Raw genomic sequence first — 21,064 nt, 5'->3', positions numbered from 1 at the left:
AATAAAGCTCTTATTTGATAGATGAGACCCACAGAACCATCAAGATTTTGACACTTGTTGAAGTCTGAAAAACTCACACCTGAGCTATGCATGTGACTTCATTCTCCACATCAGAGGCGTCTTCAAGTTGCCATCACCAAAAAAGCCTTTTATAAGAAGTACTAAATACGTTTCAGCAGTTCAGGACTTTCTCCTTGTGTTATTTCATTGTTATTACACAGAACTCATTTTTTAGATTTTTTGTTTTGTTTTATTTTTGTTTGTATTGTTTGGGTTTTTACCAAAACCCGGGTTAATTTGCCAGTAAAAAAGCCAGATTCTTAAGTGGCATTTCTATTTACTCAATTTCCTTTAATTATTTTGCTTCTGGATGTCTTTTTAATAAAGTCTTGTATATTGTATATATAGATCCTCGGCTCAGTTGGTGTTTCTGTGTGGAGTTTGCATGTTCTCCCTGCATTCGCATGGGTTTCCTCCGGGTGCTCTGGTTTCCCCCACAGTCCAAAGATATGTGGTATAGGTGAATTGGGTAAGCTAAATTGTCCGTAGTGCATAAATGTGTGTGTGTGTGTTTCCCAGGGATGGGTTGCGGCATCCGTTGCATAAAAATGTGCTGGATAAGTTGGCGGTTCATTCCGCTGTGGCGACCCCGGATTAATAAAGGGACTAAGCCGACAAGAAAATGAATGAATGAATGAATATTTAAATAGTTTTTTGGATTATTTATTTATTTATTTATGTATTTTCATCAGTTGTCTGGAAAAGCCATACTTTTAAATGACCATGTTTAAAGCCCTGTTTTTTTGCAATGATACATTGAGCAACGTGTTTGACACAAACACACATTACTATTCAAAAAAGTGCTTTAAACAATTTCCAACATGTTGGATCCTATTCACACCTGCATTTAGCCGTGTATGTGCTCAGATCACCTGTGATTGTTGTTAATACTAGCACCTCCACTCTTCAAATCCACATACAGTACACATATACACACGTCTCCCCTCAGTCTTACTATAATAACAACAACTAAAGCCCCCATCGCAGGTGAGAGTCACAGCCCAGGGAAAGTGCATTAGTAAGACCCTCGCTATAGGGGTGAATAGGGCTCTAATCCCTGTGTGTATGAGGGTTGGAGAAAGCAAGAGATTATCAGGCTTTGCACAGCGCCACAGGAATCCCAGGAATGCTAGCTTGTCTCCCTGCACTTGGAGAGCTCAGTGATTGGTTGGATCATTAATGATGGACATGCAGACTCACCAATAAGATGGTGAAGTTCTCCAGGACGCTGTTCATCATGTACTTCTCTGGCAGGTGTTTGAGTTTGTGGATGAAGTTGATCATGTATTCACACATGGGAGACCGACTTATTCGGTACACAAAACGGCCATTCTCGAAGCGAGCGTACTCCGTCTGGGGGGATAGACAAGAAGAGATTAATAAAAAATATATATAATAAAAAATAAATAAAAAGAAGAGATTAATAAAATAAAATATATAATAAAAAATTAAATATATAATAAAATAAAAAATATAATATAATAAAATATATAATAAAACAAAATAATATATCTAATATATATATATATATATATATATATATATATATATATATACATATATATTTATATATATATATATATATATATATATATATATATATATATATATATATATATATATATAATTTAATATAATAAAAAACAAAATATATAATACAATATACAATAAAACAAAATAAAATATATAATACAATATATAATAAAAAATATTTCAAATAAATTAAATATATATATATATATAAAATAAAAAATAAATATATAATAATAAATAAAATAATGAAAAATACAATATATAAGACAATATATAATAAAATAAAATATATAATACAATATATAATAAAATAAAATATATAATGCAATATATAAAAAATTAAAATGTAATATAAAAAATAAAATATTATATATTTATATATATATATATATATATATATATATATATATATATATATATATATATATATATACTTAATAAAATATATAATAAAAATTTTATATTTATTAAAATAATAAAATAAAATATTAAATATATAATAAAATAAAATTCAATAATTTTTTTATAAAATTAGCTAAAAATTAAAACATTGCACAACTGCTAAAAATAAGGAATATTTACATTAATATTAAATAGATATTTAAATAAATAAATACAAGTAATGTTTAAAAAGGGTTTCTGCAGGTTTCACAAAGTCAAATTTAAGACTTTTAAAGAATATTATGAATGAAATTTTAGACTCATACAGGGCCTAAACACTAAGAAGTTTTACAAAAGATTTTGATTTGCCCTATCAAAAATATATATAATTTAATAAACGTAATAAGGCTTTTTAAGACCTAAAATTTTGTTTTGGAGATTTAATACATTTTAAGATTTAAGACATTTTTTGTGTGGCTTGCCAGACTGCACACCACACACCAGCTGATTGGTGGAGAGGAGACAAAGTGATGAAGCCAATTATGATATGGGGATGGTTAGGAGGATGGACAGAGGCCAGTGGGCAGATTTGAAGGGCATTGTAAATGAAGTTTTCAGCACAATTCACAAGTGCACTTGGACATGTATTACTGGGAACCAAAATTGCCAGTTGTACTGTACATTTTACAGCAATTTGTTACAGTGTGGTATAGTATTTAACTTAGAAGTTACCTCCACTTTCTCCACCACCTGTTTGCCGAACGAGCACACTTTTGTGGAGCAGGTGATGGTCATGTTCTCCGGGCTCTCATACTGACTGGTCACTCCATAGAAAGCTCCGGTCTCATCCTGAATGTTGCAGTTCAAGTCGGCCTATCAACCAATGAGATTGCAGCTTTTAGTATGTGAAGGTATAAAGTGTTTTCAAACACTTACATACAAAATAAACCTGCATCAGAACCAAGAACAGAACAGAACCAGCAGTATACACCATTTACAACACAACCGCCATCTAGTGGAGACTTTCAAGATCAAACTTAAAGATTAAAGCGCACCTTTTATCCAAAAATCACTTTTATAAGGGGCTTAAACACAGTTATGTGGCAACAGACTGTGAATTTAAACAGCTTCTAATGGTAAAAATAAATTAGTTTTGTCTTTTATAGGCAAACTTGATAAAAACGGTCTACAGAAACACTTTGATTGACATTCTCCCTTTTGTACTAGTCATCAGAGGTGGAAAGCTCTGCCCATTATTGACGATCTTTCCCTCATTATCCAACAGATAATCGTTTTGAATAATCGTGATTACAATTATGACCAAAATAATCGTGATTATGATTTTTCCCAAAATCAAGCAGCCCTATGTTCTAAACACTTGGCAGAGAGGTGTAGATTATACCAAAATACCAAGATATTTTAAAGAATATTGAAATAGGTAGTGCTGTCGCCTCACAGCAAGAAGATCACTGGTTCGAGCCTCGGCTGGGTCAGATGTCATTTCTATGTGGAGTTTGCATGTTCTCCCAGAGTTTGCGGGGGTTTCCTCTGGGTGCTCCGGTTTCCCCCACATTCCAAAGACATGCGGTGCAGGTGAATTGGCTAGGCTAAATTGTCCGTAGTGTATGAGTGTGTGTGTGTGAAAGAGTGCGTGTAGATGTTTTCCAGAGATGGGTTGCGGCTGAAAGGGCAATACCAAGTATGAAAGTACAACTATTAAGCACATTATAAATGTGGTTATAAGTCAAGAACACAGCCTTTGTAGCTGCATTTATAAACTGCTTACTAATGTTTATTAAAGTACAGTTAACACTTATCGTGTGTAGTTATTATAAAGTGTTACCAGACTTTCTCTAGAAGAAATAATATTATAGGAAATACTGTTAAAGATTACTTGCTCTGTTGAACATCATTTGGAAAAGAAGAGCTAATCATTTTGACTTCAACTGTATGTTCGTTAATAGTTGAACAATCCCTTTAGTATCCCATTATCTTAACACTAAACCACCAATCAAGGCTCTTTCTCCATATCAGTCTATTTAAGTACTAAAGAAAACGAGTGTGTCTAAGGTTGGAAAGAATAGATTAAATAACTCAGAGTATAAAGCCACTCAAAAAAAAAAAAAAAAAAGAGAAAAGAAAATCAGTAGAAGAGCGGAAAAAAAGAACAGCCTGCTCTCCGCTCTTTCAGCAAGCTAACACGATGTTCATTACCGAGAAAGCTCAAATATTCATTTCTGGCATACTCTCTTTTCATTAAGACGAGGCCTGGTACATTTTCACATCATATTCAAGAGAGGCATTATTGTGCAGATCCAGAGTTTCATTTGAAATTCAGATCCCGCCGTCACTTCAAACGGAATCTGAGCAGCTTCGCTCCGACCACGAACGCGGCCCACTTTGTTGGCCGCCGCTAGTTAGCATTTCACAAAATGCATGCAATGTTTGAATAGCTATTAGAGGAGCAACCGGGTCATCCAATTGTTTTAGCGGTATTAAACGGAATAAGTGCGAGCTTTGATCATGGACTCTTCAGCTATGCTGGGGCAAATATAGCGGCGGTCTGGACATGCAAACAGCGCTGTTTGTCTTTAAAACTTGTCTTTAAGTGGCCCAGTGTCTTGGGGAAACGCACAATTATTCATGCATGTAATCGCCCAGTGGATAAATATTTGCCTTAAATAGGCAGTTGTATGGGTGGCAAACATGAACTGCGGTCATTTTGCTCTCATTAGTGTTGAAGCTTGGACGCACATTACACACGACAATTACAGTTGAATGTATAATTATTAGCCAGCCTGTGACATTTCAATACTTTTTGATAATATTTCACAAATCCTGTTTTTTTCTACATGTTTTTAAACATTTTAAAAACTCATTTCTTTCGTCTTTAATATATAACATGTTGCTAGTTACTTTCAGGGTTCATACACATTTTTACAACTAAAATTCCATGACTTTTCCATGATTTTTCTAAAACATTCAAGTAAGTTTTTTATGACCCTATGTTTCATGCAATGTCTACATATGCATGGTAAAAGAAAATCTAGAAAATAGAAAAAGAAAAAAGAAGTAAATAACCTATCTTCAAGCATGCAGATATCTGTTTTTCAAGACTTTTTAAAAACTTTGTGGGTTTTTCTGTTTTTTCAAAACTTTTTCCAGGCCTGGAAAATGCCATGTTAAAATTCCATGACTTTTCCAGGTTTTCCATGACCGTATGAACCCTGTACTTTACAAGATACTAGTATTCAGCTTAAAGTGTAATTTATCTAGGTAATTAGGTTAACTAGGCAAGTCATTAGACGACAGTGGACTGTTGTAATCGATCCCAGTTGTAAAAGCAACAATAATAACTTCTAGTTGTTCATTTTGAAAAGCGGCAGAATCATCTGTTGAACTGCATCCCAATCATCACAAATACTGCAGAATACCTACTGAATCATGGTTTGTGGTTACATTCAGCATGAGGGCGTGTGAGAGATCTGCAGAGTGGATGGGAACATCACCAGCCTGAGGTATCAATACATTTGTGCTGCCCATTACATTACAAAGCACAGGAGAGGGCAAATTCTTCAGCAGGATCGCACTCCATCTCATACTTCAGCCTCTGCATCAAAGTTCCTGAAAGCAAAGAAGGTCAAGGTGCTCCAGGATTGGCAAGTCCAGTCACCAGACATGAACATTATTGAGCATGTGTGGGGTAAGACGGAGGAGGCATTGAAGATGAATCCAAAGAATCTTGATGAACTCTGGGAGTCCCGCAAGAACGCTTTCTTTGGCATTCCAGATGACTTTATTAATGAGTTATTTGAGTCATTGCAGAGATGTATGGATGCAGTCCTCCCAGCTCATGGGAGTCAGACACAATTATTCCTTCTTTTTCCACTGCAGCATGACTTTATATTCTATACTGTACATTATTTCTGTTAAGTGACTTTTGTCTAAGCAAAGTCAGACCTTACTGTCCTAATTAAATAATTATAAATCAAAGCATGATCACGTTTTATTTAGCTGAAATAAGCGAAATCTAGAGGCCTTTGCCTTTCATATAAGCTACTTCTGAAACCAAATAATCAAATACACGTCAAGTTATTATTTGTTGTTCCTAAAACTTGGATAGACGTCAACACTTTTGTCAAGTATATAAACATACTGAAAAGCATACAGCATTGTTGACATATATAACAGTCATATAGAAATAAGCAAGTGATATAAAACATGCATGAAAACTAAAATAACTAAAACAAAATAAAAAATAGGGGGGCAGATTTATCATTTATATATTTTTTTATTTAATTGTACAGATCATTTTTCATAATGAGAGATGTTTTATAGCATGGGTCTCAAACCTAATTCCCGGAGGGCCGCAGCTCTGCAGTTTTGCTCCAACCCTAATCAAACACATCTGATCCAAATATTTAGATTGTTCAAGACGATTACAGACCATTAAGCAGGTGTGATTTGGAGGTGGTTGAAGCTAAAATCTGCAGATCTGTGGCCCTCCAGGGATTGAGTTTGAGACCATTATTTTATAGGCTTCTTATTTCTTGTAAGGTCAAAGAATTATGAAATATTTAAAAATCTTTACAGACAATTTTAAAGAGAGCACAATAGACATTACTTTTGCCTTGTGTATGTGAAACTTCCCAAGAAAAATGATCAACTTCAAAGCATTATCAAGTGTTTCATAGCCAGTTTTACAGTTCAACAAAGAATCATGCATTCATTGAAGTTAAGTATTTTGTAAAAGGAATAAAAAAAAGTCCACCCTGAAGCCTGTGGATTGTTTTGTAGCCAGTCAATATATAGCCTATATATATATATATATATATATATATATATATATATATATATATATATATATATATATATATATATATATATATATATATATAATTTTAGGCCTAATAATACCGAATAAAAAATGTAAAAACTGCCTTTATTCCAGCAAAACAAACAAATATACAACTTCCTCCAGAAGAAATAATATTGTAAAAAATACTGTGAAAAAAAATCAAGTTTCTTCCTTCATTTAAATTTATTTTTAAGCTTAAATAATAAAAAAATAAAGTTCTTCCTGCACTAATTGTGTTCAGTCTGTTTTATTCTTATTTCTTTGTGTGTGTGTGTGTGTGTGTGTGTGTGTGTGTGTGTGTAGATAATTGGCCTGTCTCAAGGAGGAGGTTGTGAACAGCTGAACAGATGCTAGCTCTTAGCAGAGATTCACTCACCCAGAACTTTATGAGAAAGAATGAATTCTGAGGACCCTTGCCGAACAATTCCTTCAGCCCTCCTTTTTTCTCAGGGAATTTGTCGTAAATCTGACGAATGTCCACAGACTCCAGCAGGGCATCATTGTAAGAATGATTTGTCTGACCGATGTGCACAAAAAGATGCTTGTTATACTGAAAAACAACAACAAAGAACATGTTAGACACTGACAAACGTATCAAAATAACAGCAAGTACATGTTTATTACCCCTGTGTCCGCGTGGGTTTCCTCCGGGTGCTCCGGTTTCCCCCACAGTCCAAAGACATGCGCTATAGGTAAATTGAATAAACTAAATTGGTCGTAGTGTATGTGTGTAAATGAGTGTTTATGGATATTTCCCAGTACTGGAATGCAGCTGAAAGGGCATCCGATGTGTAAAACATATGCTGGATAAGTTGGCGGTTTATTCCACTGTGGAGAGCCCTGATGAATAAAGGGACTAAGCTGAAGGAAAATGAATGAATGAATGAAATACTGTCCTGTTATACAAAGATAAAAAAATCAGTTATTAGAAATTAGTTATTAAAACTATTAACTAAAGCATTCAATATTTTTCAGGAATAGACAGCACCGTAAAAAGCAGACGTTGCATTCCAGACTTCATACGAGATTGGACATTTTCAGTCAATACTAGAGGACTCCTTTCTGAAAACAATCACTTTTAAGGCTGCCTTTTGACTCAGAGGCTGAAGGTCGATCGTGAATCGAGACCAAGAATGTTACGAGTAAAGCGTCTCCATTATGATTTCCCTTTGACAAGCAGAAGCTACTCACAGAATCAGGATCTCTCTGGTGCTCAAGAAAAGCAGAGAACTCCACCAGTCTGAGTTTAGATGTGCCAATGGATCGGCCTTGCCAGGCAGGAACTGTGGGCGCCGGCGCTGTCGGAGGCTCATAACCTACACATGAACACACACACACACACACACATATAAATTATCCCATTGTTGTCTTAAAAGTTCTTTCTAAACCTTCAAAGTCAGCGTGAGCTGGAAGTTGCAGAGACTTTTATTTCAGTATGTTGATGAGAAGGAGCATTGAGTAGGGGGTGGGGCTTTCTTTTTTTGCATCATTCCCTAAATGGTAAGAAGGGTATTAGTATGCGTTTGCTATGGAAACCCTGAGGTTAAAGTTAACAGGAGGACTGCCAATCCAAAGGTGAAAACAAATGGTCAGACGTTCATTGAAGATTACCAAAACAAACACTTCTTTTCAGTGAATTACTTGGTATGGATTAATTATTTACCTTTAGAATAACAAAATAAAGTACATTTCGATTTCACTCTGACTTTAAAGTAAATCAGCTACATATAATTTCAATCCTCAAATCTATTTTACATGAGGAAATAAACTCATCTTCAACACAAGTTCTGAGAATGTCTGGGTTTTCTCTCATCAGAGTGGGGTATTTCATCAATGCACTGCAATATAACAAAATATCTCAAAAATCTTAAATCAAGAAGCATTTTTAGACAAGGAAAATATTAATATTAATAGAATGGAATTAATATATCAAAATTAGGGGAATTTTTCCCTAAAACAACAAAAATAATCTGCCAATGGGTTAAGCAAAATAAACTTACAGTTGAAGTCAGAATTATTAGCCCCCCTTTTTATTTATTTATTTATTTTTAAATAATTCCCAATTTATTTTTAACAGAGCAAGGAAATTTTCACAGTATGTCTGATAATATTTTTTCTTCTGGAGAAAGTTTTATTTCGCGGTGTTTTATTTGTTTTATTTCGGCTAGAATAAAAGCAGTTGTTATTTTTTTAAACACCATTTTAAGGACAAAATTATTAGCCCCTTTAAGCTATTTTTTCCCGATAGTCTACAGAACAAACCATCATTATACAATAACTTGCCTAATTACCCTAACCTGCCTAGTTCACCTTATTAACCTAGTTCATCCTTTACATGTCACTTTAAGCTGTATAGAAGTGTCTTGAAAAATATCAAGTAAAATATTATTTACTGTCATTATGGCAAAGATAAAATAAATCAGTTATTAAAAAAATAAGTTATTAAAACTATTATGCTTAGAAATGTGCTGAAACAATCTTCCCTCCATTAAACAGAAATTGGGGAAAAAAAATAAACAGGAGTGCAAATAATTCAGGGGGGCTACTAATTCTGACTTCAACTGTATGTGAAAAGGAAAATTTTGATTATTTTGCTTACACGATTGGCATATTATTTAGCCTGTTTTAAGGAAAAACCTACTTAATTTTGGCTTCTTATTACTTAAAACAAGACAATATGCTTTACTTTTTGAAAATTGCTCCTTAATTTAAGAATTTTAAGCATTTTTTGCCATTTTTTAATCAGTTAAATTTGACTTAAGTAAATTAATGTTTAGGTAGGTTTCTAATGCTAAAAATACCCGCAAAGGTATTTTTAAAAATTTAAAATAATTAAAATTAACAATTTTACAATTTTAAAATTGTAATTAAAAAATAATATTTTAACAAGACAGTATTTATAAAAGTTAAAGCAGTAGAGTCGAATCGTCTGTGTGTGTGTTTTGGAGTGTGAATGTGTGCACGCCAGTGTGTGTCAGTAGTTTTTGTGGTGTAAAAAATTGATTTATAGCTCAAAATTGACCTGAAGGAGAATCATAACCTAACCATAACTGTACCCTATATGTGTACAGCCTTCATGAAAATATGAAAATTTAAAATTATATATATTTGTTTAATGTTGGGGTCTTTAAAAAATAAAAAAAACGTCACCAAACTTCAAAATAAAAAAACCTTTCCATTCACCTATTTTAATGCACATTTTGTAATATCACATTAAAAACCCTAGTGGAAACCCCAAGATGCGCATACATTTTGAAAATGTGCATTAAAAACATTCTGAGTAGGATAAACTTTTTATCCAATAAGAAAAAATGTGCATAAACTATGAAGGAAATGCAATTACTGAATAAATTCCAACGTGCGCATCAAAAAAGTCATGTGATTTGATTTTGACAGATCATGCGTTAACAAAAATGTCAGAAAGTGACAGGTATTTTTGGGTGGACGGTGAGGTGTGATTATTTTCAGAATGTTATACAAGAGAAAGAAGTGACGACCATCCTTGATGGAAAACATCAGTGGATTGCGCAAATCTTCCAAGACTGAGAGCATTCCCAAAGAGTTGTTTGCTGCCTCCAAAAGCAAGATGACATGACTGTGCACACTGCGTTTCCTCTACGTGTTCTAAGACTCAATAAGTTATTATATATGAAAAAAAAAAGCCTTCTCCTAATGCAGCAACTTCCATTTTTCTTTGATATTTGAAGCCAGATTATCAGGAAGTGACAATTTAGTTCTCTTGGGCCCCGTTTACACTGCCAGTTAAATGTCACCCAATTTAAATTTTTTGCTCATATGTGAGACAGAACGAATTTGTTCTATGACCATGTAAACACGAAAAAAAAAATGCACGCATTCGGATATTCAGAGGTTTTAGACCTCCTTCATATATGGAAGTAAATCAGATATAAATCGTATATGTGACAATGCGACTATCATGTAAACAGGCAGATCGGATTTAGTGAGGCGTTCTGTTTTGTACGTCATTAAACTTGCGACAATGTGGTGCTTCTCTGCGGTTTAATGACATAGAAGGAAAAGCGTGTGTGGAGATGCCGACGCAGATGCAACAACAGGAAACATGGAGAAAGAAAGTGGTCAGTTGCCAAATTTGCTCCCACCAGACCTGAGATCTCTTTTGTACCCACAAATCCCTCTAAACGGTGGAGGACACCATATATAAACCATAGATACAAGCTGCGATGACGGCCCTTTTCCTCCTCCTCTGCTTCAAAATCATTTTATAGTCGAGCGATCTTCGCATATTTCACAGAACTAAAAGCAAGATAACTTCTTCCAAGCAAGGCTCATTCTGGAAACGTAGCTCCGCGGACGTTTCTGGAGGCCGCAAAATATTTCCCGGGAGGAACGTATTTGTGCAGTTTTTGTTTTCGCGAATCTACGAGAGGTCGCTGTGCTCGCTTTTTCGCATCTCAAACGCCTCTCGCGAGTGCGTGTCGTTCGCGCCCGCGCTGTTCTCGCTTAAAAAGCCGCCACAGGCCACCGACTGACCGACTGGCTGAATGACTGAACGATTGACTGGGTGGCCGGCCAATTGGCCAACCCGGCCATCCTCCTTCTCTTCCTCTTCCTTCTTCCCTAAACCCAAGCGATGATTTACGAAAGACGTGCAGAAAAAGAAAAGCCCTCGTCCAATTTTGACCACGTTTTCGGATTTCGCCCCGTTACGAACTCGTTCGCTTTATTGTTTGGATTCTGTTTTTTGTCTAACCTGATTTATCGAACCGCTCTTCCTCGTCGAACGCTGCCGGCTCCTTCTCCTCCTCCGGGCCTCCGCTCCGCCAATGTAACTCGACGAGCTAACCGGACAAACTGGTTGCGGCGGGAAAGCCCTCCACATGAAGGAGCTGAGCCATCAGCCCAGCCGGCGAGTGTGAAGAGGAGCGGTGTCACACCACCCCACAGTGTTCGCTTGAAGAAACTAAATGCGGCCATATGTACCTCTGGCCACGTAAATCGCGGTCTCCAGAAACATCCGCGGGGCTACATTTTCAGAATGAGCTTTGGTTGACTTCTTCCATTGTGTCTAGTGGGGCGCAGATGCTAGAACTCGCGTTTACGCATGTGCAACGTCGTAAATTGCATGGCAAGTGTAAACACATGAATCAGATATGGGTCACAATTAAAAGAACATGTGAACGGACAGGAAAAACAATCAGATATAGGCAACAAATCAGAATTGGCCATCAAGACCTGAAAGTGTAAACGGGGCCTTGGACTAGTTACATAGAACAATTGCTTTATTTGCAAATACTTGATGTAAATTCCAGTTTTGCGCATACATTTATTCGCATATTTGAATGGATACATGGCTATTGTTTAGTTTTTTTTTTCACCTGTTTAAATGGTGCCTGTGTCATTTTTGATCCGTAAATCAACAGGAGGCTTAAATATTAGCTCTTCTAAACAACAGACGGCATAAATCTGAATGCGAACAAAGACATGGCAATGGAAACCCCACATACTTGAGATTGTAGTTGTGACTGCTGGCTGGATGGGGTACGCTTGCTGAGCAAATGGCTTGATGCTAAAACAAAGACAAAGGAGAATTAAGACTGGGGAAAGAAGCACTACATACTGAAGAGATTAAGAGGGTTACACAGCAAAGAAGAAACAAAGCTGCACAAAGCATTCAAACATGGATTCACCCCCCCCCCCCTTCCTCCCTTCCTCCATTCTGGAAAGGCTTGCTTTATCTATGATCCCTCTAAGGGAATGAGAAAAAACTGAAAGGGTCGAGGAAAATATAGACATCGGGAAAAGGAGAATGACAACACAGCAGACAGAACAGAGAGTGAGGGAATCAAGGTTTGCATTTCCTGAAGGAAATACCTGTTCTTGCCAGGCAGGAAAAGAACCAAAAAAATTTAGGCTTTAAATTTAGTTCAATGCAAAATATTGCTGAATCAGTCTGTCGTCAAGCCACTCTCAGCAAAAAAATAAATAAATAAATAAACAAAAAATAAAGGAGAGTTACAAATGTTGGTTTCACACCAGCTTGCTCCCCTCCTGGATTTGAATTGCACTGGATACTGCTACATTTTTGAGTAGTTGCTGAATAAGGAACTTGATTTGTAGTGTGCACTAAGCTTCAAGCTGTATTATATTTACTGTATGATTTTTGTCATTTTTACTCTACATAAATAACTTACTATAAATATGTAAAATGTATATACATTGTAGAAATTATAAATGTATAATTATTCAGTGATAAAGTATGCATAGGCATTAAATTGTAAATATGAAAGCTATATTGTTGTACAAAGGGGGAAAGGTAAGAAAATAGCTGCAGAAATTATGGGAAGGCTGAGATAACGTTGCACTATAATGTGGAAACTCAGGTAAAGAAGGTGAACGAGAGACATACAAATGAAGTCAGAATTATTAGCCCCCCTTTGATTTTTTTCTTCTTATTTAAATATTTCCTAAATTATGTTTAACAGAGCAAGGAAATTTTCAAAGTATATCTAATAATATTTTTTCTTCTGGAGAAAGTCTTATTTGTTTTATTTTGGCTAGTATAAAAGCAGTTTTTAATTCTTTAAAAGCCATTTTAAGGTCAAAATTATTAGCCTTTAAAGCTATTTTTTTCCTGATAGTCTACAGAACAAACCATTGTTATACAATAACTTGCCTAATTACCCTAACCTGCCTAGTTAACCCAATTTACCTAGTTAAGCCTTTAAATGTCACTTTAAGCTGTATAGAAGTGTCTATAAATATTCAGTAAAATATAATGTACTGTCATCATGGCAAAGATAAAACAAATCAGTTATTAGAAATGGATTGTTAAAACTATTATGTTTAGAAATGTGTTAAAAAATCTTCTCTCGGTTAAACAGAAATTGGGGAAAGATTAAAAAGGGGGGCTAATAATTCTGACTTCAACTGTACACTACCAGTTTAAAATTTAGGGTCAGTAGGATTGTTATATAATTTTATATATTATATATTTTATATATTTTAAATAAGCTTCTTCTGAATTTATTTTATCAAAATACAGCACAAATTGTACAATTATGAAATGTTATTGCACTAAAAAATAAAGGTAAGTTTATCATTTAATTAATCATTTATTCCAGTTATTTTAAAGATTCATTTTCATCTTCATTACTCTAGTTTTCAGAGTCACATAATCCTTCAGATATCATTATTAATATTATTATTGGTGATAGTAATAAAAGCAATAATGACTGAAGTAATAATTTCATTTAAAACTACATACAATAAAAAAGTGGTTATTTAAAAGTTTAATTATAGATTTAACAATTTTTTTACACTTAATAATTGCCGCATTGTTGGTGCATTGATATGTGCAGAGCACATAAGTTATGCACTTTTGCAGGTCCAAATCTCTTACATATTGCTTAATACAAACAGGATGTACAGCAATACACAAAAATCTTTACATATGAAAAATAATAAAGTATTAAAATTTTACAAATATTATTATCTTTTACATTAAAAAACTGCTACACCCCATGTCTTTATATCAGGGGGCTTTTTTCAGTTTATTAAAGTTTTTGTTATTAGCAGTAGTATTTATTACATGCATATTAATATTTGTTTGAATAAAAACAAGTTTAGATTTGTTTAGTTTTACTGATGTCTGCATCAACATATGGGGCATAAGAATAGGACGTGTGTTTGGATATAACTTAGTTGTTTGACTACACTTCGTTGTTATTATTGTTCTTTTATTAGTTTGCTGGAAATTAGAACAGAATTTAGAAATAGTTTTGAAACAAATCTTTGCGCTTAACAAAGAAAATTAAATATGTTGGCTAATAGATGTCTTCAGTAGAGTGAGTTTCCTCCGTTTCCTCTTCTACAAAAGTAAAGGAGTAAAGAAAAGAGTAAAAGTAAAGAGAAAGTAAAGAGGCCAAATGGAAGAGGCTCGTTCTTTATCTTCACGCTGCAGATGGTCTGTTTAACTATTTTCTCACTAGTAAAGCATTTAGTTTTTCTACTTACAAAGTCTGCTATGTAAATAGCAAATGCGCCATGTTGTGACGCAACTGACTCTGAAGGGAATGAGAGATGAGACTCTAAATGGCTTAATGCACACTCAGCTCAAAACACACCAATAACTCAGTAAGACTCATTTAGATTAAAACTGAAGGTCAGTATTTTTTTTGTTGTATTTATTATTTTGTTTTATTATTTGCTAATTGTATTTATGTATTACTATTTTACTTTCTTATGCATTGGTCGTATATTGTATCTCTTATTATTAATTGTTGTGTAAGTGTTTGTTGGGCCAAATTTGTAGGTCAATGTGTTTGAAGGTTAAAAAACAATAAAGAAAGTTAGTAAAATAAATAAATAAATAAAATTGCATTAGGAAAACAGGAGAAAGTGAGAAGAAAGTTAAAGGTGAAGCTGCAAATCTGCAGAAGCTGGAAAAGAAGATACAGAGATATTTTACAAGAGTTGCACAAAACAAGTGCTGAAGAAGTAGAAGAAAATTGCAAATGTAAGGACAAAAAGAAGAATAAATAACATGAAGGGGTGCAGAAAAAAGTGCAAAAACCAAGAAAAAGGTGAAATAAGTGCAGAAAATAGGTTGAAAAAAAGGTGGAATGGAAGCAGAAGTTTGCTCGAGATACTCACTCTTGGGAGGATCCAGGCTGGCCTGTCGGTATCATGCCCTGCCAAAACTAGAGAATTGGACAAATAAATAGACAAAGAAAACAGCGGCTATCCACATACACACATGGCATCTGCACACTTTTGATACATGGTTTATCACATTGCCATTGCAAAAAAAAACAAAAAAAAACGAGGTGTATGATGTGCCATGCGCTCTAGTTATCTTGAGTGTGGCATTAGTGTGGCTTATCTGATGAAGGCAGGTGACAGGGCGTGTGTAATGGGATTGGAGCTGGCTCAAGCGGCCCGGTGGCCAGCCGTGTGGATGAAGTAAAGTGTACTGATAGCTGGGTGCCAGAGGCCGGTCTTACCCCTGCGGCTCCTGGGAAGGCAGGACGCGGGATGCCTGGAAGTCCCAGCTTGTTGTGGATGGCGGTGGCAGAAACGATCTGGGCAGAGGACATGGAGGCCATAGTCTGAAGAGCTTTGTCCTTCACGCTCTGATCCTTCAATAGCATTTACAGAATGAATCAGGACTCAGAAAACATACGGACACAGTGAGTCAGGGGTTGAAGGGTTTCTGTAACACGGTTCAGCACATGTGTTTGTAGCACGTTTTATCACTAGAAAGTTTGGAATAAAGTACTCAGGGTTTATGCAGGATTCATCAAGTCAAATTTAGGACGCTTTTTAGACCATCATGACACGCCTGATGAATCCAATTTGATTTCCCATTTTAAAGATGTATTTACTGGTCTACCTTGTATTTGAAAAATTCCTTGACGAAAGATTTAGGCATTCAGATTGCCAATAACCACTGAAAAGATTCTATCAAGGTCATAAATTCATCTTCTATTAACTCAAGAAACCAACTAATCCAATTTAAAGTAGTACATTAGCTCCATTAGTACATCTAAGTGTTAAGCTTAACAAATTCTACCCCTTCATTTCCTCTGACTGTGAATCTGCGGAGTGCTTCTTGGGACATCTTCTTTGGTCAGTGAAATTTTCAGATTCTAATGCTGCGTTCATACCAGATGCGGAACGCGCGTCAAGCACAAGTGATTTACATGTTAAGTCAATGCAAACGCACGAATAGACATCCTGCGGCGCGATACATGCGAATGGCGCGGAGCGAATGACGCAAATTGTGCGAATGGCGCAGGGCGAATTGAGCGTTTTGTTCGTTTGACGCGCATAACGAGCGTTTCGCGCAAATCTCTCAATTTTGAAAATCTGAACTTCAGCATACATTCGCGCCGCGTTAACCAATCAGAAGCTTGCTCTTGTGGGGGCGTGATTGTGACATAAAACCTGTTGTTGGTGTTCCGAGGGAAATCCTCTAGCCTTCACCGACAACAGTTCATCAAACTCGGCTTGGCTCAGTTAGAAGCACCTCTGAAAGCCTCCGTCATCCAGGTTAAGTTTCTGGAGGCGTTTATGAGCTCACAGAGCTGGATGCACCTCTGAAAGAATGTAGTGGACTCAGACATAACCCTAAACGTATCGACGCTGTTTTTCAGTCTTCATAAAGCACATAAACACTGTTATTTTCTTCATAAAATCCATGTTAGCCATTTAGCTAAGAAGCTATAGTCTTCGGGCAGACAGAAGCCCTGCCCATCAAGCGAATCCACGTCTGTTCTGAAGTGAATTTGACACGCGAATGAAGCGGGGTTTGACGCGCGAATGAAGCGGGTAAACTCAAATGTTCACGCGGCTATTTACGCGTGAATAGCGCGATTTATCTGCGCGTTCCGCGTCTGGTGTGAACACAGCATTAGGCTTATTCTTGTGACCTCACTAAGGATATTTTCGGCCAATAGTTTATTTTTTGCTTTCCACAATAAAATAATATAAATAAAATTAAAAAAATAGATAATTGTTAGCCACATATTTAATCATTTTTTAACATAATGTTTCTTTTTTATTTGTTTATTCATTCATTTATTATTTCATTCATTCATTCATTCATTTTCATAATGTAAATAATTTTCAGAAAAAATGTCTGACGGCTGTTGTGATTGTATTTTTTTGCAATAACAAAAATGGTTGGAGATTTGGTGAGTGTCAGCCTGATTGGGTAACTGTACTTGGATAATAAGGAAAATTAACACCTTTTTTAAAATGATTTAAGACCTACAACACACTATTTCAGTGAATTTAAAACCTTTTAAAGCCTAAAAATATGTTTTTGGAAATTTAAGACTTTATAAAACCCTGTGGACTCCCTGGTACTATTTTTAATCATAATAATAATGATTTATTAACAACCACTTATAATTTGTTAGCTGCTTAAAGGGATAGCTCACCCAGAAACCAAGTGGTTCCAAACATATATGAGTTATTATGTTGAACACAAAATCCTGTAACCACTGACTTACTTTAAACAAATACTATGGAAATCAATGGTTACTGGTTTCCAACATTCTTCGAAATATCGTCTTTTGCGTTTAACAGAAGAAAGGAACTCAGCAGTTGTAAGGTCAGGAAATGATTACACCATTTTCATTTTTGTGTGAACTATCCCTGACTGGAAGTTTGAAATACCTTTTTTAACACTATATATGTCATTACTGTCACTTTTGATCTATTTAACGTGTCCTTGCTGACTTAAAAAGCGAAACTTTTGAATGGCGATGGATCATGCTTTCCACAAAAACAAATTGCGCACAATTCAGCATCGACAACAATAAGAAATGTTTCTTGAGCAATAAATCAGCATATCATATTGATTTCTAAAGACACGCTTGACATTGAAGGAAAAAACACATGCTAAAATGAAGCCATAAAACATTTTGTTGAACTCAGTGCCATTTACCGCAATGACAGCAATAACATCCATATCATATTAACCTGTAATGACACTGAGAGTGAATATTTGCGATTTAGGGATCTTAATTAGCAGTCATCACAAAGATAATACAAAATATTTCTATATACTGATTCGAAACGGTGACCGTGATACAAATCGAACCATGAGACATTGGAAACCGTCACCCCCTGCACTGAACACAAAACAGGGGACAATGAAGCAGCCCACTCGCTCCAACACAAAGATCCACATACAGAAAGCATGTTAAAAGATTCTTCAGAGCTATAAAGCCGTTGATCTTAAGAGGAATGTGCAAGCATTATAGACGAAAGAGAAGCCTGAAAAGAGTGAAAGCCTCCAGTGTCGAGGATGGAAGATGATAATGTTTAATATTGAGCGCCGGGGCTGAAAGAAAACCAAATCCAATGAGAAGTGACATTGATGTTATATATTATCCCGCAGCGCCTACATTTCTAATAAAGTGCATTGTATCCGTCAGGAACAAGGGTTAACTAATACTAAAACTTTCCTCTTTTTTTCCTGCTGTGTGTAATGCTCTCGTTCTAAAAGCATCCATCAAGGTCACCGAACTGAACCTGAAACAGTTCAGAAAGAAAAGGGCCTGAAGGATATCGCTTTCTTTAAACATCCTCCTTGTTATTTTCCCTAAATGTATTTGAATATATAGGAGTTTAATAACTAAAGGAATGCCTCTGCATAGATGCATTTCTAAAAACAGGTCATTTAATTAACTGAGCTAAAGTGTTTATGCCTAAATATGCATTCAGATGGCAGATTGTATAGCGCACGATCTTGTCAGGATGTGAACCCTGGCACCGAACATACCAAATAGGCAGTGAATGGAGCGGATCTGCATTGAAAAGACGGTGAAAAGTGGGCACAAGTTGAGGGTGAGCATGCTGGGAGCGGCGGCTCACGTATGAGCGAGCGAGAGCTGGCTTAGAGAGAGCCAGAGAGGCCAGAGCTCAAGCAGGTGTTCAGCAGCTGCTATACTGCCACGGCGATATGTAGAAGCACAGTCAAGAGCGCTGAGAAACTCGTACTTACCATGCTTGTCACCTAAACGCAAACAAAGAAGGGTTCACTGTCAATTTTCAATCTGCAGGTTTTGGCCTGTTCAAATCAAACAACCTACGAAATATTTGCACCAAGTCCACAGTTTATGGATGTGATTTACAGACTAATTCCTTCTGAAAAGACCAGCGTTTATTGTGTTTCGGTTGCTCGATGTAGAACCAAGTGTGTTGGTTCAACCTAAATGGAAATTTACGTTATTAATTATCACCCTCATGCAGTGTGCGAATTATACATTGACGATCAGGAGGGTCAAATTTACGTGTAATAATTGCTTCAGTCATTTATGTATTTATTTAAAATACATCTAGTTTATTAATAAAATGCATTTAGGTTTTCTGTGTTTTGAGGAATATTTAGTGTATTCTGACCTACAGTGTTCTCAGATTCGCTATTTCAGACGTTACTGTAGGTGAAACTATTCAAACTATGCATCTAATTTGACTTTACTTTCAGTAAACTTTCAGTTCAGACAAACAGCCATTTTACGAGACAACAGTCTTGTGAACGCTTACGATGTCTTTCTGTGCTCTAGGTTTGAGGTTTCAGACTTTTGAATTATTATTTTTCTTGCATAGACTGATTAGTGTGATTATGCATTTACAACCATTATAGGGTTGGTCGATGTATATCTACACTCCCTGACAAAAGTCTAGTCATCTATCCCAGTCGTAAGAGTAACATATAATAACTTGACTTCTAGTGATGATTTGGAAAACTGGCAGAAGGTAGATCATCTGTTGAACTGCATCCCAATCATCACAATACTGCAGAAGACCTACTGGAACTGGCATAGACCCAAGATTCTCACAGAAATCAGTCAAGTCTGCTGAAGAAAAAAATCATGGTTTGGGATTACATTCAGTTTGGGGGCCTGCAAGAGATCTGCAGAGTGGAGGATTGGCCAGCCCAGTCACCAGACATGAACATTATTGAGCATGTCTGCGGTAAGTTGAAGGAGGAGGCATTGAAGATGAATCCAAAGAATCTTGATGAACTCTGGGAGTCCTGCAAGAACGCTTTCTTTGCCATTCCATATGACTTTATTAATAAGTGATCTGAGTCATTGCAGAGATGTATGGATGCAGTCCTCCCACAATATTAATTCTTTTTCCACTGCAGCATGACTTTATATTCTATACTGGACATTATTTCTGTTAAGTGACAAGACTTTTTTGTAAGCACAGTCAGACTTTACTGTCCTAACTAAATAATAAAAAAATCAAGGCATGATCAAATTTTAATTGATAAAATAAGTATAATCTGGAGGCCTTCGCCTGTCATATGAGCCACTTCTGATACCAAATGATTAAATAGAAGTCACGTTATTATTTGTTGTACCTAAAACTTGGATAGGCGAATAAACTTTTGTCAGTTAGTGTATATTATCTATTATTTTATTTATTAACGTTGTTTACAATACAGACCAGAGTGAACTATTTCTCATATTAAAGGGGTGATCCCCTTTAATAACCAAGATTTAAAAACCAAGATTAGGGACTCAGCTTTGAGGTGACTGCACAAATCCCTGTAGTTTTGATCTGTTGTGTTGGTCAACTAAAGTCCTGGTATATAAACTTAACATTAAACATACTGCGAAGTGACTATTGCAGATGTCAATATCGATGTTGACATGATATATTGTGCAGCCTTAGTTCCAAGCCATATTAACCTAGAAAATAACAACTTTTCACTTTCCATCAGTCGTA

General features: G+C 35.6%; 1 protein-coding gene across 1 annotated transcript in view; it reads right to left on the bottom strand.

The window, feature by feature from the left end:
* The window catches only part of tead1b (TEA domain family member 1b), a 164,871-nt gene that overhangs the window by 9,732 nt on the left and 134,075 nt on the right, over nucleotides 1-21,064 (bottom strand). The window contains 7 exon segments of the mRNA NM_001435835.1: nucleotides 1,261-1,413; nucleotides 2,707-2,847; nucleotides 7,209-7,382; nucleotides 8,024-8,148; nucleotides 12,319-12,380; nucleotides 15,467-15,513; nucleotides 15,817-15,951. Coding sequence (NP_001422764.1) covers nucleotides 1,261-1,413; nucleotides 2,707-2,847; nucleotides 7,209-7,382; nucleotides 8,024-8,148; nucleotides 12,319-12,380; nucleotides 15,467-15,513; nucleotides 15,817-15,951 — 837 coding nt within the window.

Source organism: Danio rerio, chromosome 7 (genome assembly GCF_049306965.1).
Source record: "Danio rerio strain Tuebingen ecotype United States chromosome 7, GRCz12tu, whole genome shotgun sequence".
Taxonomy (NCBI): Eukaryota; Metazoa; Chordata; class Actinopteri; order Cypriniformes; family Danionidae; genus Danio; species Danio rerio.
Note: the sequence above shows the minus strand (reverse complement) of the source record. Positions and strands in the feature narration are given on the sequence as shown.